At 41.7% G+C, this 27,785-nt stretch overlaps 1 protein-coding gene across 4 annotated transcripts; it reads right to left on the bottom strand.

The window, feature by feature from the left end:
* Positions 1-3,924: 3,924 nt before the first annotated feature.
* Positions 3,925-27,471, bottom strand: LOC120915534 (nicotinamide N-methyltransferase-like). Of its 4 annotated transcripts, XM_040326110.1 has the most exons (4): positions 27,432-27,471; positions 10,432-10,598; positions 9,131-9,338; positions 3,925-5,404 (listed from the first exon to the last, which is right to left on the bottom strand). In XM_040326110.1, the coding sequence occupies exons 2-4, from the start codon at positions 10,580-10,582 to the stop codon at positions 4,975-4,977; spliced, it is 789 nt and encodes a 262-aa protein (XP_040182044.1). In that variant the 5' UTR covers positions 10,583-10,598; positions 27,432-27,471; the 3' UTR covers positions 3,925-4,974. The 4 variants fall into 4 exon arrangements, with proteins under 4 accessions (XP_040182044.1, XP_040182043.1, XP_040182045.1 ...); XM_040326109.1 differs by lacking the exons at positions 9,131-9,338; positions 10,432-10,598 and adding an exon at positions 24,397-24,604 and having other exon boundaries at positions 27,265-27,466; XM_040326111.1 differs by lacking the exon at positions 10,432-10,598 and having other exon boundaries at positions 27,265-27,466.
* Between the last annotated feature and the right edge of the window lie 314 nt (positions 27,472-27,785).

The raw sequence follows: 27,785 nt of genomic DNA, 5'->3' as shown, positions 1-27,785 counted from the left end.
ACTCTCTCTTATCACACCCTTCACTCTCTCAAGACCTAGAAAATGCCCTAAAAGAATACTTAAAAAATAATAAATCCTCAGATATATCCCCACTAACACTATGGGAAGCGCATAAGCCTGTCCTTAGAGGGTATTGCTTACGTCAAGCATCACATCAAAAGAAAGAAAAGAAAAAACTGCAACAAAAACTTGAAACTGAATTTAACAATTGTCATAATAAATTCCAATCTAGCCCTACACTGCAGAATAAAACACAACTCGAGAAAGCTAGCTTAAATCTAGACCTATTTTTATCCGAATCTGTAGATAAAACTCTTCGTAAATCCAAACAAAAATACTACTTCCAAGCCAATAAACCTGGCACTCTCCTTGCACGTGCACTTAAAAAACTAAACAACCCATCCAAACCAATCCGACTGAAAATCTCCCATGATAAATATACAAGTAATCCAGTCAATATCCTTAATACCTTCCACAAACATCTCACCTCCTTGTATAAAAAAGAAGGCTCTTTCGACCAATCCTCAGCAGAAACTTTTTTTTCTCAAATAAAACTCCCTACCCTATCCCAAAGTCATTATGAAAGCCTTGAAAGCCCCATCACTCCCATTGAAATTGAACAAGCAATCAAATGCCTCAAACCTAATAAGCGTCCGGGACCAGATGGGTTTTCAGCCCTTTACTATAAAAAATTCTCACATATATTAGCTCCCATGATGTTAGAAGCATTCAACTCCATCATTAATAACCAATCATTCAGATCTGAAACTCTAACAGCAATTATATCTATGATTCCTAAGCCACAATCTGATGACTATTCCTGTGCTAATTTTAGACCTATATCGCTCTTAAATCTAGATATAAAATTATTAGCAAAAGTGATTGCAACCCGATTGAATAGCATAATAGGTACCTTAATAAGTAACGACCAGGTTGGTTTTATCCCAATGCGCCAAGCAACTGATAATGTTCGTAGGGCCTTGTTGCTGATCCAAGCAGCCAAAAAAAGAAGAATCCCTATGTGTCTACTGTCACTAGACATCAAAAAAGCCTTTGACACGGTAACGTGGCCCTACCTACATTTCACTTTACAAAGATGGGGCTTTGGCCCACATTTCCTTAGTTGGGTCACATCTTTATATAATAACCCAAAGGCATACATCAAGTATGCAGGGTATAAATCAGCTATGTTCAATATTAACAGAGGCACTCGCCAGGGGTGCCCCCTCTCCCCACTGTTATTTGCCTTACTCATCGAACCCCTAGCTCAAGCTATTAGAAAAAATCCATCAATTAAAGGTATAGAACTGGCTGGCCACCATCATAAACTCTGCTTATTTGCTGATGATATTTTAATTTTCATGTCCTCCCCCCATATTACAGCTCCCAACGTTATAAACAAACTTGACCATTTTGCCCATATATCTGGATTAAAAATAAACATGCAAAAATCTATAGCTTTAAACGTTTCTTTGCCCCCAGATATACTTCAACAAGCGAAGATATCCCTCCCTTTTACATGGTCCGCGACACATCTCTCATATCTAGGTATTGTACTTGATCCCTGATCTAAAAGATATTTTCTCCGCCAACTACCCCCCACTGTTACGGAAAATTTCAAATTATTTAAAGCAATGGTCCACTCTCCCCTTATCTTGGTTAGGTAAAATAAATGTTATAAAAATGACTATATTACCCAAAATGTTATATCTCTTTAGAGTTTTACCCATTCCTATTCCAGCCTACTTCCTCAGAAACCTACAACGAAAAACACAATCATTTATATGGAGCACTTTAAAATCTCGAATCTCTCCACACACCCTATACCTCCCTAAACTTAAAGGAGGTTTAGGTTTCCCAAACTTTGCCACTTATTTTCATGCTGCTCAAATAGCAAACATTCCCAAATACCATGTAAGCCACGAAATTCCACTATGGGTAGTAATTGAAACCATTGATAGCGACCCAATCTCTATACCAAATCTCATATGGTCCACCTCCTCTAACCACAAAATAATCGACAATAAGATTACAAAACATACAATCACTATTTGGGAAAGATTTAAAATGACCCAGGGTTTACAATCCCCACATGTACCCCTTATATCTTTTATGAGAAACTCAAAGTTTTACCCAGCCCTCACATTTCCTAGAACCTTCACAAGATGGATTTCAGCGGGTCTAACACAATGTTGTGACTTTTTAAAACCTGCCTCATTTAAAACATTTCCAGAAATACGTGAAAGTCATAAACGTCCGGCATCAGAAATTTTTCGCTATTTACAAATTAAAAATTTCTTTGCACCATATTTACAAGGTATAAATAAATTGAGTGACATGATGCAGTTTGAACGAATATGTAAACGAGATCCTCATTCAAGAGGACTCATTTCAATACTATATAGCCAACTAAGTACTAAGCTTACCGCAAAATTACCTTCATATGCTGAAAAATGGATGAACGACCTTGGTTTCAATATAGATATATCTACCTGGAATAAAGTATGGTCAAATACTAAAACGTCCTCCCAAAATATACTTGCTATGGAAACAAATTATAAAGTTCTCATGTACTGGTATTTGGTTCCTGTTAGAATAGCAAAATTTGCTCCCCATTATTCCCCGCTTTGTTTTCGCGGCTGTGGTGATCCGGGAACACATTTACATATTTTCTGGGAGTGCCCTGTTACAAAAAATTACTGGAAAGAAATATTCCTCATGATTTCAGCAGTTTTCAAGAAATCCATTACTCCTGATCCGACTACCGCACTCCTAAATTTAAAACCGGATTGTATTTCCTATGCTCAATTTAAACTGTTCCTACAAATCACCACAGCCGCAAAGCAAACCATCTCCAAAGCTTGGAAAACAGCTACGCTTCTAGTTTCTGAAACCAGAAATAGAGTACATCAAGCCATGCTCCACTCAAAATCAGAAGCCATAACCAATGATTCCATAGACATATATGAAACAATATGGAACCCATGGGTGACCTATACTATCTCATCTAACCCAGATGATTCTCTATTGAGACCTTGGTAGGATATTGTAAGCCAGTAACATTCTGGATACAGTCCCTCTATATTATTACTATCTCTATTATGTAACGATCCCGGAGCCTTTCCTCTATCCTGTACTGCCTTTCCTATCCTATTGTTTTCATCACTTTCCACTTTTCATACTCCACATTCTGTCCTTTTTCTTTCTTTTATCTCTCACTTCTTCAAATGTATAGCTCAAGCTATCTCATTATATAAAATGGTAAATGTGAATATGTAAATACGATATCTAATTTTGCTCCTATTGTTTTAATATTTAACATGAATAAGATCCTTCTCCCCCCTATTTCGGCCAGTTTTTGAACCGATTCATTGTTAAAATTACAATTGCTCCATAGCTATAGTTCATATCATAATTATATGCGGTTCCATTTATATCACAATATTCTATAATATTTTATATGAGTTCAAATGCAATAGACTAACATGATTGGTTTGACTATAACCTGCTTTAATGATTCCTTTAATATTCCTCATAGGATCTACAAATATTTATTGGATTTGTCTATGTTTCAAATACTCTCTTATTACATGATACCATTTTTATTTTTCTGTAATCTTGTATTGTCAATTGTATCTACTGTTTTCTCTTTACTTTAAACCCAATAAACTAATTTAAAAAAAAAAAAAAAAAAAAATGAAAATAAATAAATAATAATTTTAGGTAATTATGTGAGGAGAAGCTACAAAAATGAATGAGCCAAACGGACAAAAATAAATGAACAGTAAAAAGAAAATCAGTTTAAAAAAAACAGAGAAGAAAATAAGAGAAGAAATGGTCAATGAAAATGAATTAGGGTTACTGAGAGTTAATAATGAGCTAAATAGTGGGTAAGTCAAGGTTTATAAACACCACAAATAAAAGTTCTGGAATCAGAATATTTTTATTATTTTATTAGCTCAAAAATCAATCAAAGATGCTAACCCGTTTTCTAAAGTCGTAGGATGCTTTCTTCAGGGCTTTTGTATCTTTGGCAGCCTGCCTAGATATCAATGGCCCCAGTCTATTTGTGTCAGTATAAAAAGTTGGTGTTTAGGGTTTGGATTGGAATAGGGTTGCCACCTGTCTGGGATTCACCCAGACAGTTCAGGTTTTGAATTATGTGTCAGGGTTTCAGTCCACCTGAAACCCAGACTTATTTTTCAGACAGGAATGTGGTTCAGAACAGGTCTTGACAGAAGGGTGAGTGGGCACTATGTTTGCCTCATTACTATTTTCTTTGGAGTGCCCAAAGCTTTCCCAGGTCTGTTACAATCCTAAAGTGTATACTAAAACAAACCTCCCCCCCCCCAAAAAAAATACTGTGCACCGCTAAAGCGTTCGGGTTTGGCTTGATGAAAAGCTGGCAACCCTAGTTTGGCAGCAGGTTTGTGGTTGGTGATATCTTTTTTCAGAGGACTGCCTCAACATTTGAGGTGCTCTACCAGAACATAGAAGACTTATTGATACAATTCTGGGTTTTGTTAGCTACCTAAAGCTGGGTCCCATTACTACCATTGTTTTTTTATATGCTCTACAACCCAGGCTCACAGCATATTAAAATCTCATGAAAACTAGTTGTCATTACAATCTATGAAGTTGTTCACATCAATGTTTTGTGTAAGGGGGCAGTGAATTTTGTTTTCCACAAATCCTGCTTTCTGCATCATTTATGAGTTTTTGGTAAATTGTGTTTTGCCTTATAGTCAATAGCAACACATGGTGATGCACAGAAAATTTACTAAAACAGTTTTAATTAGTGCATTTTTTAAACCACGTGGTACATTTTCCAGGAGGAAAATTCATGGAAAACACATCCAAAGCTCCCACCCACACTTTGCCTTACATTACATTTTAATGTTACACATTAAAATTACACTAAAAATTGCACATGAAATTCATGTGCACTTTCTAACACAATGGTGGGAATGGGGTCTAAATCTTCTGTTGTTTATAAGCTGTGCAGAACACAAATGAATCAAAATCCATCAGATCACTCACAGCCTTTCTTGGAGAAATGTCCAAATGGGTGATAACAAACCCCTCATTACTGAGTATACTTCTCAAGTCACTTTCATTATACTTTACAGAATGGAACTTCTCTCCCCCAACCATATAGAATGTACAATTTAAAGCTCCATAATACATAATGCGCCCGCCAGGTTTTAGAAGCTTTGAGAATTTCCTGAAGTTTCTCACAAATTCTTCAAGGTCTTTGCTGATGGCTTCCAGAATACAAAAGAACACAAGGCAGTCGGCTTGTGGTAGCCCAATTGGGTCTGTGAGATTTTCCTTGTTGAGATCGAATTTTACAACATGTGTAATTGCCGCCCTGAGTCCGACTTCCTTCTCCTCACATTGGTCACTGAAAGGAAGAAGCACATCCCATGTCACATAAAGCATTTAACTGATATTCTGAGAGGCATTGAGTATATTAGGCCTGAGCTAGTGAATACCGTTAACATTTCTGAGCTGTAGAAGAGACTTTCAGATATCACTGGAAGAGGAGTGTCAACTCCAACCATTTACCATAGAGATAAAGCACTTACAGCTAGCCACTAACCACCAATTCCCTTCACTTCTTTTGCTGGAGATCATATGCCGCATACCCCAAAAAGATTCAGTATTACATTTGATGTTAGTGGAGTATTAATGCATTATTAACCCCTTGATCCCCTCATAAGCAAATATGCAACCCCACTCGACTGGACTTTTTCCCGTGGAACCGCATATTTGCATATCTCCCTTTGTGCTGGAAGCGTGTCGCATGGCGCGCTCCCGTCACAGAGACCTGGGTCTCGCCGAGAGCCTCGGACCTGTTCTAACGATCAGGACTCGGACAAAGGCCAATTCTGGGTCACCTGATCGCTGTGATAGCCTCTAATTGTCTTCGTGTTTTCTGTCTCTATGAATGGACAAGAGCGATACACTGTATCCTTCTCTGTCCTTGCAGAGATAGAAAAAAAATATGTGAATAAAAAAAAAAGAAGGAAATAATAAATCTACATTAAGTCAGTGCCAGGGTTAGTGTTTGTTTTAAGGTCAGGGTCAGTATTTTTTGGACAGTGTTTTGTGTTAAGGTCAGTTAGTGTCAGTGGGCCAGATTCAGATAGGAGATACGACGGCGTATCTCCTGATAGGCCATCGTATCTCTAAGGCCGGCCGGTCGTATCTATGCGACTGATTCAGAGAATCAGTTACGCATAGACATCCCTAAGATCCGACAGATGTAACTGTGTTACATCGTCGGATCTTAGGCTGCAATTCCAGGCCAGCCGCTAGGTGGCGCTTCCGTATCTTTGACGCGTCGAATATGCAAATGAAGAGTTACGCCGATTCAGAAACGAATGAACGCCTGGCGTATTTTTTTTACGTCGTTTATGTTCGGCTTTTTCCGGCGGAAAGTTACCCCTGCTATATGAGGGGTATGTGCAGCGTATCCTATGTTAAGTATGGCCGTCTTTCCCGCACCGAGTTTTGAAATTTTTACGTCGTTTGCGTAAGTCGTTCGCAAATACGGCTGGAAGTAATTTACGTTAACGTCGAAACCAATGACGTCATTGCGACGTCATTTGGAGCAATGCACGCTGGAAAATTTTGCGGACTGCGCATGCGCAGTTCGTTCGGCGCGGGGACGCACCTGATTTAAATATTACACTCCCCCTACCCGCCGAATTTGAATTTGGCCGGGGGATTTACGCTTCGCCGCCACAACTTTACAGGCAAGTGCTTTCTGAATAAAGCACTTGCCTCAAAAACTTGCGGCTGCGTAACGTAAATCAGATAGGTTACGCGGATCTAAAGATCCGCTAACCTATCTGAATCTACCCCAGTGTGTTTTAAGTAGTATTAAAAACAAACAAAATGCGCACTATTGTTTCTGGGCTGTACTACGGGTACAAACAATGTAAAATATATATATGTGGCAGGAGCAGGAGAATTTATTTTGGGTATTTCTTTGGTGAGTTATGGAAGTGCAAGAAATATACAGTTACATTTTAAAATATGTTTTTTTTTTACTATTTTGGGCTAGTTTGCCTTTGATAATAATAATTAAAAAAAATATCAGGGAATATCCATTAACATTTACCACCAAATGAAAGCCCAATTTGTCCTGAAAAAAACAAGGTATAATCCACCTGGATGCACAAAGTATTGATGACATGTACGGTTTTACTAACACATGTCAAAATTGCAAAATAGGGCTTAGGCATTTATATTTGTTTTACCCTAGGCGCAGAGGGGTTAACATAACTTTTTTCTTTGTGATATTATCACCTGAATTACAAATATTCTCACAAGTTGAAAAGGTTGATTAAAAATACAATAATTAAATAATTATTAATATTATTAACCTGCCTGGCGGTATTCCCGAGTCTGACTCGGGGTTAGATTTTCCTGCTGCGAGCGGTAACCCCGTGTCAGACTCGGGCTTGCCTCGCTAGATCCACAGGCTTGGTTTACTTACCTTGTCCCTGGATCCAGCGATGCCACCACGCTGTGTGAGCGAGACCTCGCTCGATTCACACAGCGTCCTCCTGTGCCGCCGATCTCCGTTCCCTGCGACGTTACGACGCAATGGGACGGAGAACGGCGCCAAATTCAAAAAAGTAAACAAACACTTTACATACAGTATACTGTAATCTTATAGATTACAGTACTGTATGTAAAAAAAACACACCCCCCTTGTCCCTAGTGGTCTGTCCAGTGCCCTGCATGTCATTTTATATAATAAAAACGTTTCTTTCTCCCTGCAAACTATAGATTGTCCATAGCAACCAAAAGTGTCCCTTTATGTCAAAAGTAGGTTTTAGATCAGCTAAAAAACAGCGATAATAAATTATAATCACTTGCAGAATTGTGCGATAGCGATTTGTGGGAAAATTCGTCATAAAAAAAAAAAAAAAATGACACCGACAATTCTGCAACTGAGCAAATTTCAGTGATTTTGATTTGATTACATTATTGAATATTTTTAAATATAATTATATTATTATTTGTTATAATTATTTATAATTATTTATTATATTATAATTTATAATTTTGTTTTTAAAAAAATGTCATACCCGGGATGCCTATTAGAATCTTGTTTGGTCAAATTTAAGTGAGTTATTTCTAAAAATGACAGACCTACAATATAAAACGCCAAATTTCCTTGCAAATAATGGTACCGCTTTCAGCATGTTTTTTCTGAAAGAATCATACCGCCAGGGAGGTTAATAATTAAATACAAAAATTAAATTACAAATGTTTCAAAAATTAAGTCTGGTCCTCCTCCCAACGCTACTAGTTCATCACACCAGGGGCCAGATCCACGTAGCGCGGCGCTTCTTTACATCCGGCGTAGTGTATCTCAGATACACTACACAGCCGTAACTTACAGCGTATTTCCCGTATCCACAAAGAATTTGCACCGTAAGTTACGGCGTCGTAGTGTAACTGTGTCGGCGTAAGGGCGTGCAATTCAAATGGATGAGATGGGGGCGTGTTTTATGTTAATACGTCTTGACCCAGCGTAAATGATGTTTTTTCTGAACGGCGCATGCGCCGTCCGTGGGGTTATCCCAGTGCGCATGCTCCAAATTAACCCGCAACAAGCCAATGCTTTAGACGTGAACGTCATTCTACGCAAAGCCCTATTCGCGAACGTTTTACGCAAACGACGTACACAACGGAAAATTCAACGCTGGCCCGACGTCCATACTTAACATTGGCTACGCCTCATATAGCAGGGGTAACGTTACCCCGAAAAAAGCCTTACGGAAACGACGTAAAAAAAATGCACCGGCCGGACGTACGTTTGTGGATTCGCGTATCTAGCTAATTTGCATACTCGACGTGGAAATCGACGGAAGCGCCACCTAGCGGACAGCGTAAATATGCACCTTAGATCCGACGGCGTACTAAGACGTACGCCAGTCGGATCTAGCCCTGCTTCAGGCATATCTTGTTTTGTGGATACAAAACAAAGATACGCCGGAGCAACCTAGCAGTTATGCGGCGTATCAATAGATACGCCAGCGTAACTGCTTCGTGGATCTGGCCCCAGGTATTCAGCCTGACTCGGACAAAATGTTGGCAGATACTTCACCTCTTTCCTGCAAATTCTGTAGCAAGTGTAGTGGTGTGTGACCAATCAAATGCTCCGGTTCGGCTGTCTGTCCATTTTTTTAATTCTACAATACAGTGCTCAGTAGGCTTGAGAAGGATGATATCTCTGAAATACTCCTGCGCTGCATAGAGATGTTGTATGATGGGACCAATACTGATGTCAATCAACACGTCTCCCTTAAAGTCACCTGCAGTAAAAGATTAAAAACACCTTTCAAGGAGAGCTGTGGAATAGTCTCTATGTAATGCATTTAATTTTAGGACAGTTAAAGCACAGCTGTTTTACATCTAAATATCAATATACTGTAGGCCATTCAAGAAGAGGGCAAATTTTTTATAGGTCAGTTCATTAAAACCTGATTTTTCAGTTATTGGTAGGCACCGGAGAGTTAAACCAGTTTCTTCTATCTCTATGCTGAGCTCCCGGCTCTACACACCTGCTGTGTCCATTCCGATGGGTATTCACCATCCTTCACAGCATGATTTGTTTTATATTATAGAGAATGTAATAGGAATAGTTGGAACACACAGAGATGGGTGGGGGGCAGCTACAACTTCTAGGAGTACATAACCAGAGAGAATTGTGGCAGGAAGATCCCATTGTTGGAATATTCCACACATGTAGCCAGAAACTCTGCCAGGGGTAGACAAACCAGGACTCCCTATAGCAGAGATAATTTATCTTTTAACACATTTGGGTATATGATCTCTTGCTAATGTTCAACCTCCCTATGTACAGTATATTCTTATACTCCAACAGCAAGTTAAAGCGGTAGTAAAGTCCACTTTTTGATTTATACCTACAGCCCTATAAGACTTACCTGTATGTACAGTAAATATCTCCTAAGCATGCAACATTTAGGAGATATTTTTTTTAGTAGTAGCCGGTGATGACACTGGTGCATGTAGTACATTGCACTCTGAAAGGACAGTGCTGTCCATTCAGAGTTCTGTGCTGAGACCGTGCCTCCTGTTCGCATCATTGCGGCTCGTCCGTTTAAACGGACAGAGCCTGTGAGCCCAGAAAAAAGACTGTGTGAAGATGGAAGCCCTGGCAGCAGTGACATTGTGCCACTAGAGGACTTTTTGATTTTTCTAAAGAATGGATCAGGAGAAATTCTACTTTGTCTCTACCTGGTTTATCTAAATATATGATTCTTTCACCCTCTTTTTCAGTCAAATCTTCACTTGTATAAGACCATTCTGCAAATAGTTATTCTTAATTTCTCCGAATATATACTTCATGCACAAATTATTTATTATCAAAAGAACTTTACCTACCTGAGAAAAATGCGTTGTGAAATTTCTCCATAGGATACCTAAAAGCCTCATGAGTAAAGGGCATTTCTGGTTTACTGTTACAGTACGTGTCTAGGAAATTCCGGGAGTGGAAGCCGTGTACATGGTAGAGTTTATGAGAGCCGGGCTCCATCCTGTAATATTGTTATCTTCCACTGGGTATCCTATGTTCTGATGTGTGGGAAAAGTTTGACTTCTTAAATATTAACATGACTTCATTAGAATGTCACCCAATATTAGTACATTGTGACTCAAGTCATCATGCATTGTTAGCAGAGACTCAGGTGACTGCCTTGTGATCAGCCAACAAAGTAAAGCCACTTTTTTTGTGCTAGTTTTGGGGGTAGAAGAGGTTTGATCTTGTCAAACAAATTACTACATTACAAGTATAGAACAGAAGTTTTCTGTGCCTAAAATGTCTTGTGTGTTTTGTTTATTTTTTATTTTTTAATTCTTTATTTTAATATTTTTCTTTCACAAAGATAATCATAATACAACTTTGCAAGTAAGACATCTTATTCAGCAGTTCTACTTATTTTACTCTTAAAGCAGGATTCCACCCACAATTTTTTTTAAGTCAGCAGCTACTAACACAACTGTAGCTGTTGACTTTTAATAAGGACACTTACCTGTCCTAGGCGCCTGCGATGTCAGCCCCCTGACGGTGATCGCTCGGTCTTGGCGCCTCCATCCTCACTAAGGGAAACAGGATGTGAAGCCTTACTGCTTCGCTGTCCGTTTCCTACTGCGCATGCGCGACTCGCACATCGCTTTGTGAATGAACGGCTGCCTCCTGGGATACACACAGTTCCCAGAAGGCAGCGTGCCCCATTCAACAGAAGACACCACGATGGAGGACGAGGCAGAAGAGCTAGTTCCGCATAGCAAGCGCCCTTTCTGGTGAGTATAAAAAAAAAAATGCAATTTTTTTTCTATTTTCGGGATAAAAAAAAAATGGGTGGAACTCCACTTTAACCGCTGAAGGTCCGCCTCCTGCACTTATATATGTCGGCAGAATGGCACGGACAGGCATATCATTGTACCTGTACGTCCCCTTTAAATGCCTGTCCGTGTGGTTGCACGCGTGCCGACGGCGGCACGCTCATGACCCTAGCCATGACTAAGCACTGAAGCTACAGTGCGAAACGTTAGCTTTTGTTCCAATATTTTTGCTGTGACATGTTCATTTTGTGATCGATTTTAAACAAAAGAACATTTTTGGAGTGCGCTGTCCAAGTTTCCTTCGTATCTTTGCACGCTCATGATCCTGCCGCCATCCCCGTGAGTCAGACGACGGGTCCTGCGGACTCGATCCCCGCCGGGATCGCCGCGGGGATCCCTGCGATCGTCTCACGGAGGTATAGAGCAGGGAGATGCTTGTGTAAACAAGCATACAAGCATCTCCCCGCTCTGACTAGTGACAATGACACTGATCTCGGCTCCGTGTACTCGGAGCGGAGATCAGTGTCATGTGACACAGAGCCCGTCCCCCCTACAGTAAGAAACACTATGCAGAGAACACTTAACCCCTACAGTGCCACCTAGTGGTTAACCCCTTCAATGCCTGTGTCATTTTCACAGTAAACAGTGCATTTTTATAGCACTGTTCGCTGTGAAAATGACAATGGTCCCAAAAATGTGTCAAAAGTGTCCGATGTGTCCATCATAATGTCGCAGTCGCGAAAAAAATCACTGATCGCCGCCATTACTAGTTACAATTTTTTTTATAAAAATGCCATAACTAACCCCAATTTTGTAAACGATATAACTTTTGGACAAAATTATGGTAAAAAAGGCCCTCTGTAAACCACCCCCACTGCGCTCAGCTGGAGATATATAAATGAATAAAATAAAATAATAATCTGTGGCAGCTGCTATTAAAGAAAATATAAATGTGACAAAATACCTATTGTGACACCTCTGTGTAAACAATGTATCAAAATCTGTAAAAAAGCAGCGCTTACATAAAACTTAATCACATATATAATTTAAATGAATAAATAAATAGAGTGATTATCACCTTATATGTGAATAAAACAGTGCAAACAAACAAAACTAAAATGAAATGCACAAATAAAAACGTCTATGAATCCGTGAACTTGATGAAGACAAGTGGAACTGTAATTGATAAGTGATATTTTCACAAAAGAAGTCTTCTGATATTCTTCCACCACACCCAAGTGTTGAAAGTGAATCCACCACCCTTTAAGAATGCGCACTCACCGCAACAATTAGCCTCACACTCTCGTGTTTTGGCAAATGAGCTTAAGTAGGATCCCTAGGATCAAACAGGCAGGAATCCGTTCCAAAGCAGTGCAATTCAGGGAGGTTATCACATGAATAATAAAGGAAAAAAGTGCACAATAGTGTGATATTGTAAAACAACTTTAATAAAACATCTATTGCAAATCCTCCAAACTATCCACTCACAAGCAATCTTGAAAACCAAGCAGTGAATAACTCCAAACGTAAATCAAAGTGATAAACAAAACTTCTCCAGATGTAACAGTGGTCACGGCGGACCATCGAGCAGCCCTTATGGTGTAATGGAGTGAATGCTGAGTTTAAGGTGCCTGTCCTGGCTAAAAACGTCTCACGTCTGAAAAATTCAGGGTAGACTGTAGTAGTGACCTAGTGACCACGCCCCGACATGTTTCGTCGTGTAGACTTAATCATGAACCCCATGATTAAGTCTACACAACGAAACATGTCGGGGCGTGGTCACTAGGTCACTACTACAGTCTACCCTGAATTTTTCGGACGTGGGACGTTTTTAGCCAGGACAGGCACCTTAAACTCAACATTCACTCCATTACACCATAAGGGCTGTGAGTACATTTTTGGGCTGCTCGATGGTCCGCCGTGACCACTGTTACATCTGGAGAAGTTTTGTTCATCACTTTGATTTACGTTTGGAGTTATTCACTGCTTGGTTTTCAAGATTGCTTGTGAGTGGATAGTTTGGAGGATTTGCAATAGATGTTTTATTAAAGTTGTTTTACAATATTACACTATTGTGCACTTGTTTCCTTTATTATTCATGTGACAACCTCCCTGAATTGCACTGCTTTGGAACGGATTCCTGCCTGTTTGATCCTAGGGATCCTACTTAAGCTCATTTGCCAAAACACGAGAGTGTGAGGCTAATTGTTGCGGTGAGTGCGCATTCTTAAAGGGTGGTGGATTCACTTTCAACACTTGGGTGTGGTGAAAGAATATCAGAAGACTTCTTTTGTGAAAATATCACTTATCAATTACAGTTCCACTTGTCTTCATCACGTTCACGGATTCATAGACGATATAACTTTTGGGCAAACCAATCAATAAACGCTTATTGCAATTTTTTTAATTAGAATGGGCTGAAATCGTGCTGGACTGTACCAAAAGTAGTGCATACAGTACTTTACAAAATGCACAGCAACCTGATTGTATAGTACTACCATACCATGCAATCCAGTGCAGGCAAAAGCACTGCATTTGCGACCTGCATTTGGGTGTTGTTAAGTTATTACCGACACCCACTGTAGACTGACTGCAAGTGCAGTCCATTTTAAATGCGGTGCAGCAAATGCGCACGCACCACATTCTGGTGTGAACTGGCCTGTAGACAATACAATATTTGTGTAGCAGTAATATTCAGTGCAGGAGCTGATTAGGATTTACCAAAGGAGTCATTGACTAACTAGGCTGAGGTGAGTTAAAGGGGTTGTAAAGGTTCCTTTTTTTTTAAATAACGAAAATATCATACTTACCTCCACTGTGCAGCTCGTTTTGCACAGAGTGGCCTTGATCCTCGTCTTCTGGGGTCCCTGGGCGGGTTTCTTGGCTCTTTCCCACAAGAGCTAACCCCATTCTGGGAAGTGCTCTCCCAATGGGGTTAGCTCGCGGGCGCGCTCCCGTGATACAGTCAGCGTCCATAGCCGCTGACTGTATCATTCGGCTCCACCCCCTGGCGTGCTGCGTCATTGATTTGATTGACAGCAGCGAGAGCTAACGGCTGCGCTGCTATCAATCATCCAATGAATGAGCCGAGAAGAACCGAGAAGCCAGCGTGATCACAATGCGACACTTTCGAGGACTCAGGTAAGTAACCGGGGGGGGGGGGGGCTGGGGGTCCACTAATAATCGGATGGTATTTCACCTTAATGCATAGAATGCATTAAAGGGGCTGTAAAGGTTTATTTTTCCCTAAATAGCTTCCTTTACCTTAGTGCAGTCCTCCTTCACTTACCTCATCCTTCCATTTTGCTTTTAAATGTCCTTATTTCTTCTGAGAAATGCTCACTTCCTGTTCTTCTGTCTGTAACTCACCACCGTAATGCAAGGCTTTCTTCCTGGTGTGGAGAAAGCCTCTTGAGGTGGGAGGGGGCAAGCAGGAGTGTCAGGGTGCCCACTAACACACAGCTCCTTTCTCTATCTGCAAAGTAGAGAGTGTCCTGACTTGCCTGCTCACCCTCTCCCCCCTCAAGAGGCTTTCTCCACACCAGGAAGAAAGCCTTGCATTACAGTGGTGAGTTACAGACAGAAGAACAGGAAGTGAGGATTTCTCAGAAGAAATAAGGACATTTAAAAGCAAAATCGAAGGATGAGGTAAGTGAAGGAGGAATGCACTAAGGTAAAGGAAGCTATTTAGGGGGAAAAAAATTCCTTTACAACCCCTATAAGGTGAAAAAAACATGTACCTTTACAACTCCTTTAAGAAATAATGTTTGCATCAGTGAAAGCAAGGAAGGCGCAGTTGTAATTTTTATGTAGTGCCACTGCCACTACCATTTCTTAATTGGTTAACTGAAAGATCAAAGTGCTTGATTTGTAGTTTTGATAGCTGTTTTTTTTTGTTTAGGTTATCTGAAAGATGGGTTTCAAATATTTTGACGGGGCGCAAGTTTCAGTGCTTGCCGAAGGTGCCATTTTCACTCGATACGCCTATGCTTAAAGCCCTGTACACACGATCAGTCCATCCGATGAGAACGGACTGAAGGACCGTTTCATCGGTTAACCGATGAAGCTGACTGATGGTCTGATGTGCCTACACACCATAGGTTCATTAACCGAACGTGTCAGAACGCGGACACGTAAACCACGTATGACGTCACTATAAAGGGGAAGGCCAAAGCCTTTGGCGCCACCCTTGCCTCAGCTTTTGCTAATTCTGTGTAACCGCGTGTTAGTGAAAGTTTGGTTAGAGCCGATTCGCGCTTTTCAGTCTCTGTGCTTTGCAGATCATATTGTAGCAATAGGAGGAAGGAGATGGACAGCCGCACTCCGAAATAACTTTTCAAAAAAGTTGTCTTTTATTTTCAAGCAGGAACATGCATAATCATCACAACCATAAACCAGGACAGCCGACTAGTTTCGCACTCTTGCTAGTGCTTAATCATGGCAGCCATGTTCCTGCTTGAAAATAAAAGACAACTTTTTTGAAAAGTTATTTCGGAGTGCGGCTGTCCATCTCCTTCCTCCTATTGCTACTGCTACGTGCATTGCCAGCACCTTGGTAATCCGACCGTCCCTGATTGTCTATAGGGCTCACCTGGAGCGGTGAAAATCTTCTTCAGATCATATTGTAGGGTTCAGTTTGTTCTTGTGGGTTCGTATTTGGCATTCAGTGCTTGCGGTCGGGTCGTTTCTGTTTTGCAGAGCCTTCCTGTCCGTTCGTATCTGTTTTTCAAGTACGCTCATTACAGGTCTTGCTGGATTCGGGGTGCTTTCTGTTTCAAGTGCGTTCTGACCAGCCGACCGGTTTGAAGCCATGTTTGAGGTGCGTTCTCATGCTCGAGTTCGTGCTGCGTATGGGCTGTCTTCTGGAGTTCATAATGTTGCTCGATCTTTGGCTGAGAACAGGAGGAGGAGGAGATTATGGGCCAAGAATTGGTTGCGCCAGCGTGACCAATTCTCTCATATGCCTCTGCTTAGGGAAATCCAGGAGAATAATCCTGATGACTTCAGGAACTTTCTCCGTATGACGGACCCCGTTTTCTACCGTCGTTTTGGATCTTCTGTCCCCCTTTATAACGAGGAAGGGAACACTGTGATGCGCCAAGCCATCACGGCCGAGCAGAGGCTTATTGCCACGTTGCGGTGCCTGGCGACTGGGAGGAGCCTGCAGGACCTCAAGTTCTCGACAGGCATCTCTCCCCAGGCGCTTGGGATCATCATACCGGAGACGTGTTCTGCCATCATACAAGTCATGCAGGAGGAGTATATTAAGGTAAGTTTCCTCCTTTAACATCACAATCTATGTCTTTAATGTATGCTAATGTCTTGTATTTCTAGCATTTTTCCCTAATTACCATGATTGTAATATGTTGTGAATGTCCAATTTGTCCCCATGCATGTTGTCAGCTTTCAATGCTCCTTTTTTGGCCTACATGCATCTTTCCCTTCACTATCCTGTCCAGCATGCTATCCTAGGCCCAAACACACCTAGCCTAGTCTGTTAAAGCGGAGTTCCGGCCACAATTTCACTTTTTAAATATAAATACCCCTGTAATACACAAGCTTAATGTATTCTATTAAAGTTAGTCTGTAAACTAAGGTCCGTTTTGTTAGGTTGTTACAGCATTTAGACACTTTATAAAATAGAAATTGACTGGGGCCATCTTAAGTGTGGGCATCATGAAGCCAGACTGTATGACTTCCTGGATTTAAGCCTTGCAGACCTCGCACATGCTCAGTGCTGCACAAGCAGTGTCAGATCAGGTTTCAGCACCTGTTCTGTCCAAGTCACATGATTCTTTGAGACTGGGGAGTGCACAGACTCCTAGGAAAGTTACACCCACTACATACCCAAGAGTCTGTGCGGTGTAGGTTAGGAAGCATTAAGCACCTAGGTGCAGGAAGTGGGAAGATTAACTATTCTGCCTAGCAACAACACTTTGAAGGCATCTAAAAAAAAAAAAAAAAATTCGTAAAGGACTAATGATATTTTTTTTAAACTACTGATGTAATGTTATATTTATGGGTGGAACTCCACTTTAACAACCTAATTTTTGTCTGCTCCATTGTAGTTCGGCCTCCCCCCCCTTAAAATGTGTCCCAATCAGTGGCGGCTGGTGAAGTTTTAGGATGGGGGGCACAAGACCCCGCCCCTCCACGATTGGCCCCTCCCACTTCTTGTACATCCATCCACCTCAGAGCCTTATATTATAACCTGCTGGGACTTGTAGTTCCCCATCTTCTCCTGGGCTCAGGTGCATGCCATCCACCTCAGAGCCTTATTGTATGTATGACCTGCTGGGACTTGTAGTTCTCCAATCTCCATCTTCTCCATGAGCCCCAGGAGAAGATGGAGAACTACAAGTCCTAGCAGTCTAACTACAATAACAGGCTCCGAGGTGGATGGGTGGGGAATGGGATCAGGCAGTGCACCGCTGATGACTTGGGGGGGCGATCCGAATTCCAATCCATATTGTAATTGTTTTTATTTATTTCATTACATCACTGTGCAGTGCATTTACTGACCCCCCCAACATTATGCTGTGCCCCACCATGTGCCCCCCCCAAAAAAAGATTTTTTTGTATTTTGCTCGGGCCGCCTCTGGAGTAACAGTCTCTCCTGAGAGGGAGAGCGTCCCCAGTCAGCTCTGCGGAGCATTCCTTCCCCCTCCCTCTGCTCGCTGACACTGCATAATGCGAGCGATCCCCATGAGCACTGTGGGGGAGGGGGGGCCCAAGCCTTCATCTCAGTTACTGAAAAAAACAGACTGATTTCTCCCGTCCTTAGGACAGGAGAACCAGGCTGTAAATTACGAGAGTGGTGACTGCAAGCTGAGCCGAGTGTCAGTCTATGACACTCTTTTACAGCCCAGCGAGTCCAGCCACCTCCCCCCCACTCTCCTCACATACGAGCAAGGAGGAATACAGCTCCTCCTCCTCCTCCTTTCAGTCCCGCCCACACTATCCCGGTGTGCTGTATGTGAAGAGAGGGGATGTGTGGGCGGGAAATATGAAAATCAGCAGCATGTGTGTGAATGATGCCTGAGATTCTAGCCTGGACCGTGGGTAAGTGTGTGCACTGCAGACTGCAGTACACTGTAATCACTGAACTGCATTATGTCCATCCCTTCTCCCCCCATCTGTCTCCCTCCCCCTCTCCTGTTCTTTCAAGACATTCACAATTTACTTTCTGTAACGGTCACCACCGTTTACGATATTCCAATCCATCGCCCCATGACAGCTTATCCGACAATCCGACAGACATCAGACACGACCCATTTCATTTCCCAGAATAACCAAGACAACACAAGCTCTGGTACTGGTTCCAAAATGAATGAATGAATGCTTTAATGGTAACTTAGCTTTCTTATATACAGTACAAGCATGTTACAGTTAATCACATTGACAAAGACACACTCCACCCACACATCACACAATGGGGGCTTCATACACATTCTTTTAGATAATGACATTCCGATGAGTTAATTACTACTCATTACCCAGACGGTCTGGCTCCGCATTTAGAGGGGTTAATTACTACAGCTTGACAAGTCACATTCCACATCTTAACAGTGTCATTAGCATACACAATGAACAGGTCTTAGGAGCAGACCTAATTAGCACAATGGACACAAAACAGTATTAGCATCACACAATGGAATGTCTAGGAGCAGACTCAATTAACACCTCAAAAGCATGTGTCCCCACATTGAATGAAAACACTCTATTGACCTGTTGGAGTCAGACTTTAACAACTTGTAATATTTCAAGATATCCTGCAAAACATGAATTATCAGTAATGTCCCATCGCATGTAATTTATCATTATCATTTCTTAGTGACACTAGACCCAAGAGTCATTAGTGACGCTGGCACAGGAGTACCGCCCATCATTCAAAAGTCTCTGGGTGTCACAGGCCATTCTGTTACACTATCACTTTCAGTTAGGCAGGTAATATATTTATAAATAAATTTATTTTCTACATCCACAGATTGCAGGAAAGAAACTTGCATGATTCCCCCATCAACACAGACAGTGCTGACAGGGGAATATCCCTCCTGCCCAGCAATTGTATTCTCCCGACAAACAGTCATTATCACTAGTGGCTATACAGCAACCACTAGTGATAATCATAAGAGAATCTGCTCATTAATGGTTCAAATCTCAGCCAGTTCCTGCTGAACCAGCTGAGATTTAAACTGTCTATAGCTGGTCTTAGCTCTTAAGCAGCCCATACATTGATCACTTTTTTTCATTCAACTATTAGGTTAAATAAAAAAAAAAGAAATGATCCAATTCACCCATCTACACATTATAGGTGGATGGGGGAATCCTCCCAGTGTGGACCAGTGCTGGAATAACCAGAGTTGCTGTCCTGTCCCGGCTATTCACAGCGCTGGTCTCTGTCTCCTTGGCAGCGGCGGCAGCACATTGGAACCCAGAGCTGGTTACTTTATGGGGCTGATTTACAGGAGGGCCAGCACAATTTGTTGTTAGAGATGGGCTGGGCATGTTTAAAATTCCACATGCCAGAGCCTGCCAGGAAGCCCACACTACACAGCACCAATCACAGGCAGTGAGACATTTCCCGGTCCGCTGCTGAAATGTCTCACTGCCTGTGATTAGCACTGTGGAGTGTTGGCTTCCTGGCGGGATCGGGCATGTGGGATTTCAAACACACCCGAGCCCATCTCTATTGGTTGTAGACAGTTGAGCTCCCTGCACATTGCTTAGCAGCAGCGGAGCTTCTCTGACATGCTGATCGTGATGCAATCCAGGTGATGCTCCCAGTCAAATCCTAGTGTTACATATCAGAGATTTTATTGATCAAAGCCCACACTTTACAGGCATAGAGTCCACGCGGCTGCGGAACATACTTTTGAGATATATATATATATATATATATATATATATATATATATGTGTGTGTGTGGTTGTACTCTTGATGCTAATAAATACTGTGTTTATTAGATCTGACTGGGAGCATTACCTGGATCACATCCCGATTAGCATGTCAACAGAGAAGATTATACAGCATTACTGCTGCTAGGTGACCAGCTGGGGGCTCAGCTCTCTATAACCAATAGAGCCAGCCTTCCCCTGAATGCACCCATAATGTCACCAGCACTAGGTCCTAATCAGGCCTTTTTTTCTCAATAAATAGGTACAGGAACTCCCTTTTGAGTCACCCCTCGTCTCTGTACCCTACCCACCTCTGCGCACTGTCCCTTGGTTCCACCCCCTACCCACTTCCCAGTACCACCTATTTTAGAGAACACAGAACCAAGTTTCATTTTGTGGTTTTAAGCATTTTGTATGGAATTTGTTAATGATATTTGCCTATTTTTGATTGATTGTTGGTCAATTTGTTATTTTATTTAGATTATCCATTTACCTGTGAGCATTTTAATTTGTTTTGTTTATTTCACTTCTGTAGTGTGTTTATTATCACTTTTTATTACTTAGGGAGTAGTGCAGCATAATTTTCTGTTGTTTTATTAGAAGTGTGGGAACACATTGGGGTGTTTGCAGCAGCTCTTTTTTAGGTGATTGTCATCTGGCAGCGTGAGTTTTTTCTTGTCTTTTAAAGCATATGGACATGCCATCTTTCCTACATGACTTGCTGATACAATTCTGGATATTGGTAGCTACCTAAAGCTGGGTTCACATATCTGCGGTGCGGTTTGCAGTCCGGTGCCCTGTGCGTTTCTGTTCACCGGTTCAGGTGAGATTTAGGTGCGAAGCCGGTCACACTCACATGTTATACAAATTGAATGCGGTTTAAAACGCATCCAATTTGTATATATGTGAACCCAGCCTAAGGGCCCATTACTACCGTTGTTTTTTTATATGCACTACAACCCAGGATCACAGCATAATAAAAGCTCATGAAAACTAGTTGCTATCATAATCTATGAAGCTGTTCACATCAATGTGTTGTGGAAGAGGGCGGTGCATTTTGTTTTCCACAAATCCTGCTTTCTGCATCTTTTGTCAGTTTTTGGTATACATAGGGGGTTTGCTATACATGGGGGGTTATTTACGAAAGGCAAATCCACTTTTCACTACAAGTGCAAACTACAAGTGCAAAGTGCACTTGAAATTGCACTGAAAGTGCACTTGGAAGTGCAATCGCTGTAAATCTGAGGGGTAGATCTGCTGATTTTTTCATCCAATCATGTGCAAGCTAAAATGTGCTGTTTTTTGTTTTCCTTGCATGTCCCCCCCTCAGATCTACAGTGACTGTACTTCCAAGTGCACTTTCAATGCAATTTCAAGTGCACTTTGCACTTGTAGTTTGCACTTATGGTGCAAAGTGGATTTGCCTTTCGTAAATAACCCCCACTGTTCTTTCATGAAATTCATGTGCACTTTCTAACACATGGTGTGAATGAGGCCTAAATCTTCTGTTCTTTATAAGCTGTACAGAACACAGCTGAATCAAAATCAGACAGATCACTCTCAGCCTTTCTTTGGGAAACCTCCAAATGGGTGATAACAAACCCCTCATTACTGAGTATACTTCTCAAGTCACTTTCATTATACTTTACCATATGGAACTTCTCTTCCCCAACCATATAGAATGTGCAATTTAAAGCTCCATAAAACATAATGCGCCCGCCAGGTTTTAGAAGCTTTGAGAATTTCCTGAAGTTTCTCACAAATTCTTCAAGGTCTTTGCTGATGGCTTCCGTAATACACCAGAACAGAAGGCAGTCGGCTTGTGGAAGCCCAATTGGGTCTGTGAGATTTTCCTTGTTGATATCGAATTTTACAACATGTGTAATTGCCGCCTTGAGTCCAATTTCCTTCTCCTCACATTGGTCACTGAAAGGAAGAAGCACATCCCATGTCACATAAAGCATTTAACTGATATTCTGAGAGGCATTTAGTATATTAGGTCTGAGCTAGTGAATACCGTTAACATTTCTGAGCTGTAGAAGAGACTTTCAGATATCACTGGAAGAGGAGTGTCGACCATATCATAGAGATAAAGCACTTACAGCTAGCCACTAACCACCAATTCCCTTCACTGCTTTTTGCTGGGGATCATATGCTGCACACCCAAAAAAAAGATTCTTCTAGCAGTATTACATTTGATGTTAGTGGAGTATTAATGCATTATTAACACCTTCACACCAACAGTACACAAATATGCAACCCCACTGGACTGGGCTTTTTTTCGTGGGTCCCCATATTTGCGTATCTCCCTTCGTGATGGAAACGCGTTGCATGGCGCTCTCCCAGCACAGAGATCTGGGTCTCCCTGAGAGCCCCGGGCCCTGTTCTAATGATTGGGACTCGGAACGACCAATTCTGGGTCACCTGATCGCTGTGATAGCCTCTAAATTGGCTATCTATCAGTGTTTAGTCACTGTGAATCCCGTCCCAGTGTTTTTTGTCTCTGTGAATGGACAAGAGAGATATATTGTATCGTTCTCTGTCCTTGCAAAAATACCTGGATCGAGGTTTGAACTACAGTAGGTCAGTGCCAGGGTTAGTGTGTTGGTCAAGGTCAGGGTCAGCCTTTTTTGGACAGGATTTTTTTTTTAATTAGTATCAGCGTCAGTCAGTGTCAGTGTGCCAGATCCAGAGAGAATTACATCCGCGCAGCGTATCAGAGATACGCTACGCCGCCGTACCTTACCTGGCGGAATTTCGAATCCTCAACAATTTCGCGCCGTAAGTTACGGCGGTGTAGTGTATTTCTGGCGGCGGAATTTAAATCGGCGATTAGGGGGCGTGATTCATTTAAATGAAGCGCGTCCCCGCGCCGAATGAACTGCGCATGCGTCGTCCCGAAATGTCCTGCCCGTGCATTGCGCTAAATGACGTCGCTAGGACGTCATTTTTTTAACTTGGACGTGAGTTACGTCCATCCCTATTCACGGACGACTTACGCAAAAAAAATTAAAATTTCAAATTTCGACGCGGGAACGACGGCCATACTTAACATGGCAAGTCTATCTATACGCCGCAAAATACCAGCTTTAACTATACGCCGACTACAAAGCCAACTACAGACGACGTTAGAAAATGCGACGGCCGCGCGTACGTTCGTGGATAGTCGTAAATCGCTAATTTGCATACCCAACGCGGAAAGCAACGCAAACTCCACCCAGCGGGCGCCAAAGTATTGCATCTAAGATCCGAAGGCGTACGAAGCCGCACGCCTGTCGGATCTTACCCAGATGCCGTCGTATCTTGGTTTGAGGATTCAAACTAAAGATACGACGCGGGAAATTTGAAAGTACGCCGGCGTATCAGTAGATACGCTGGCGTACTTGCTCTGTGGATCTGCCCCAGTGTGTTTAAGGTAGTTTTAGGTAGTGTTTAGGTAGTTTTAAAAAAAAAAAGCAAAATGCGTACTATTGTTTTTGGGCTGTCCCACGAATACAAACAACATAAAATATACATATGATGTATCGCTGCGATCTTCAGGAGCAGGAGAATTTATTTTGGGTAGTTCTTTGGTGGTAAGTTATGGCAATAACAAGAAATATATAGTTACATTTAAAAATCTGTATTTTTTTTTTACTATTTTTGGCTAGTTTTCCTTTGATAATAATAATAATAAAAAATATCAGGAGACATTCATTAACATTTACCAGCAAATGAAAGTCCAATTTGTCCTAAAAAAACAAGGTATAATCAGCTGAATGCACAAAGTATTGATGATATATACGGTTTTACTAACACATGTCAAAATTGCAAAAGAAGGCTTAGGCATTTAGATTTGTTTTATCCTAGGCGTGAAAGGCGTTTTATCCTACGTTAACGTAATTTTTCCCCTCGTAATATTATCACCTGATTTTCAAATCTCCTCACAAGTTGAAAAGGCTAATTAAAAATACAATAATTAAATAATTATTAATATTATTAATAATTAAATACAAAAATTAAATTACAAATGTTTTAAAAATTAGGTCTGATCCTCCTCCCAACGCTACTAGTTCATCACACCAGGTATTCAGCCTCACTAGGAGAAAAAACTGGCAGATACTTCACCTCTTTCCTGCCAATTCTGTAGCAAGTGTAGTGGTGTGTGACCAATCAAATGCTCCGGTTCGGCTGTCTGTCCATTTTTTCACTTCTAAAATACAGTGCTCAGTAGGCTTGAGAAGAATGATATCTCTAAAATATTCCAGCGCTGCATAGAGATGTTGTATGATGGGACCAGCACTGATGTCAATCAACACGTCTCCCCTAAAGTCCCCTGCAGTAAAAGATTCAAAACAACCTTCAATGAGAGCTGTGGAATTGTTTCTATGCAATGCATTTGTTTCCTTTAAAGTGGTTTTATTAAGTTCATAAAAAGGCATAACAGATATATTCATTAAATAAAATATGACAAAAGGAATGAAGCTCGTTACAATTCGTGTTGATAGACTTCAAAGCATGCAAAAGATAACCTGAAGTGTAAAGAGTCAAATGAAAACACAATGGGGGTTATTTACAAAAGGCAAATGCACTTTGCACTACAAATGCAAACCACAAGTGCAAAGCACACTTGAAAATGCACTGAAAGTGCACTTGGAAGTGCAGTCGCTGTAAATCTGAGGGGAAGATCTGAAATGAGGGGAAGCTCTGCTAATTTTATTATCCAATCACATGCAAGCCAAAATGCTGCTTTTTATGTTCCTTCCATGTCCCCCTCGGATCTACAGCGACTGTACTTCCAAGTGCACTTTCAGTGCAATTTCAAGTGCACGTTGCACTTGTAGTTTGCACTTGTAGTGCAAAGTGGATTTGCCTTTCAGAAATAACCCCCACTCTGTTATAAAAATTTCTAACTAGAACAACTGAAATTAGTATAGGTAAGTTGAGAAAGAAAGTTATAGTCTGAAGGATCAAGAGCTTCAAAATAATAAGAAGGATTGGGGGTGAAAATGTATTATAGTAAAGAAAAAGAGAGAGCAGAAAAGAGAAGAAAGGGGAGGGGAGTCCACCGGGTTGACCCAAAAGCCATCACGAGATATAATATGGTTATTCAAAAATCATCTACCATGGCAGGAGAACATTTTTCGTCAAAGGTTGATGGTAAGTGGTATTTGTGCATCATACTTTCCGTCTCAGCTACCACCAATGAAGGAGATTTCCATGCTTTTGCTATCGTTTACTTTGCAGCTGTAAGCTGAACAAAAAGTTTGAATTGGGTGTGCGTTATGCACTCCGGTTTCAAGTTGAGTAATGCAGTAGTTAGGTTAAGATGTAGCTTTGATGAAAACATTCTGGAAGTCAATTTAACATTTCCTCCCAGAAGGTCTGAACTATTGGACAAGTCCACCAAATATGTAGGTGAGTGCCCAACTCCGAACAGCCCCGAAAACAAATATGCAATGAATTTGAATTCAGGACAGTTAAAGCACAACTGTGTTACATCTAAATATGAATATAGGCCATTCAAGAAGAGGGCATATTTTTTATAGGTCAGTTTAATAAAAAACTGATATTTCAGTTATTGGTGGGCGTCGGAGAGTTAAAGCGGAGTTCCACCCCAAGTTAAAGCGGTAGTAAAGTACATTTTTTTATTTATACCTACAGACCCATAAGACTTACCTATATGTACAGTTAATATCTCCTAAGCGTGCACCGTTTAGGAGATATTTAGTTTAGTAGTAGCCAGCCGGCCCGTACTGGCCCTTTGAAAGTGGCGCCCATTCATTTCAATAGGCAGGGGCAGTGGGGAGTGGTGTGTACACCGCTCCCCCACCGACCCAAAGATGCTGCTTGGAGGATATTTTTTTCTGTCCTGCAAGCAAACCGCCCCAGTGTGAAAGCACTCAGCGCTTTAACACTGGGGCAGCAGAAGAGGCAGTTTACAGGCGCTATTTTTAGCGCAAAAACACCTGTAAAAAGCCTCAATGTGAAAGGAGTCTTACACAAAGTGAGTGGGCCAGGGTTTCTGGGCTGCATGTCCTAAGAAGAGCAGCCTGTTGATAACCAGGCCACACAGCGGGAGATAAGCAGTGACTGCGGTTTGGCAGGGCAAACACAGGCCGCGGCCACCGCTTACCTCCCGCTATGCGGCCATGCCTGAAGCAGGGCCGGAGCCAACAAACTAGGATCTGCAGAAGAAGGCGGGAGAGAAGTACCTGCAGGGGACAGACACCTCCTGGGCCAGCCGCTGGAGATATACCTGCACTCGGGAAAATGGTAGCCTCTCACTGGCACAATGTGACAGCTGCACAGGGAGGAAGGTTAGTGCACTGAACTGATCCAGTGTGTGCTACAGCCGAACTCCCGCTCTGTAGCAGTTGTTAAGTGGGGTGGATTGGGACTGTCTCTTTGCTGGACTGAGGCTGTCTCTTTGATGGTCTGGGCATGTCTCTTTTCTGGTCTGAGGCTGTCCCTCAGGATAAATATCCCATCACAATCACCCACGCGAATGCTCGCCCCCCCGTCCCCACCTCCTCCCCCCAGGGGTCCATTCTAAAATGCCCGGGCCTATTTTTTGTCCCAGTCCGGGCCTGGTAGCCAGTGATGACACTGGTGCATGCACATTGCACTCTGAAAGGACAGTGCTGTCCATTCAGAGCTCTGTGCTGAGACCGTGACTCCTGTGCGCATCATCGCGGCTCAGCCATTCAAGCGGACAGAGTCCGTGAACCCAGAAAGAGGACTTTGTGAAGATGGAAGCCCTGGCAGCAGTGACATTGTGCCACTAGAGGGCTTTTTGATTTTCCTAAAGAATGGATCAGCAGAAATTCTACTTTGTCTCTACCTGGTTTATCTAAATATATGATTCTTTCACTCTCTGTTTCAGTCAAATCTTCACTTGTACAAGACCGTTCTGCAAATCAATAGTTATGCTTAATTTCTCCTAATAAATACTTCATGCACAATGAATTTATTATCAAAAAGAGCTTTACCTACCTGAGCAAAATGCGTTGTAAAATTTCTCCATAGGATACCTTAAAGCCTCATGAGCAAAGGGCATTCCTGGTTTACTGGAAAAGTATGTGTCTAGCAAATTCCGGGAGTGGAAGCCGTGTACATGGTAGAGTTTATGAGAGCCGGGCTCCATCCTGTAATATTGTTATCTCCACCAAAGAAATCTTCCACTGTGTATCTTATCTTCTAATGTGTGGGATAAATTCATCTTCTTAAATATTAACATGACTTCATTAGAATGTCACCCAATATTAGTACATTGTGACTTAAGTCATCATGCTTTGTTAGCAGAGATTCAGGTGACTGCATTGTGATCAGCCAACAAAGTAAAGCCACAACACAACACAACACAACTGTGTTACATCTAAATATCAATATAGGCCATTCAAGAAGAGGACATATTTTTTATAGGTCAGTTCATTAAAAATTGATATTTCAGTTATTGGTAGGCACCTGCTGTGTCCATTCCGATGGGCTTCCACCATCCCTTACAGCCAGGGGCG

The sequence above is a fragment of the Rana temporaria genome, chromosome 10, assembly GCF_905171775.1.
Source record: "Rana temporaria chromosome 10, aRanTem1.1, whole genome shotgun sequence".
Classification (NCBI taxonomy): Eukaryota; Metazoa; Chordata; class Amphibia; order Anura; family Ranidae; genus Rana; species Rana temporaria.
The sequence above is the reverse complement of the archived record's forward strand: the minus strand, read 5'-3'. Positions and strand labels throughout refer to the sequence as shown.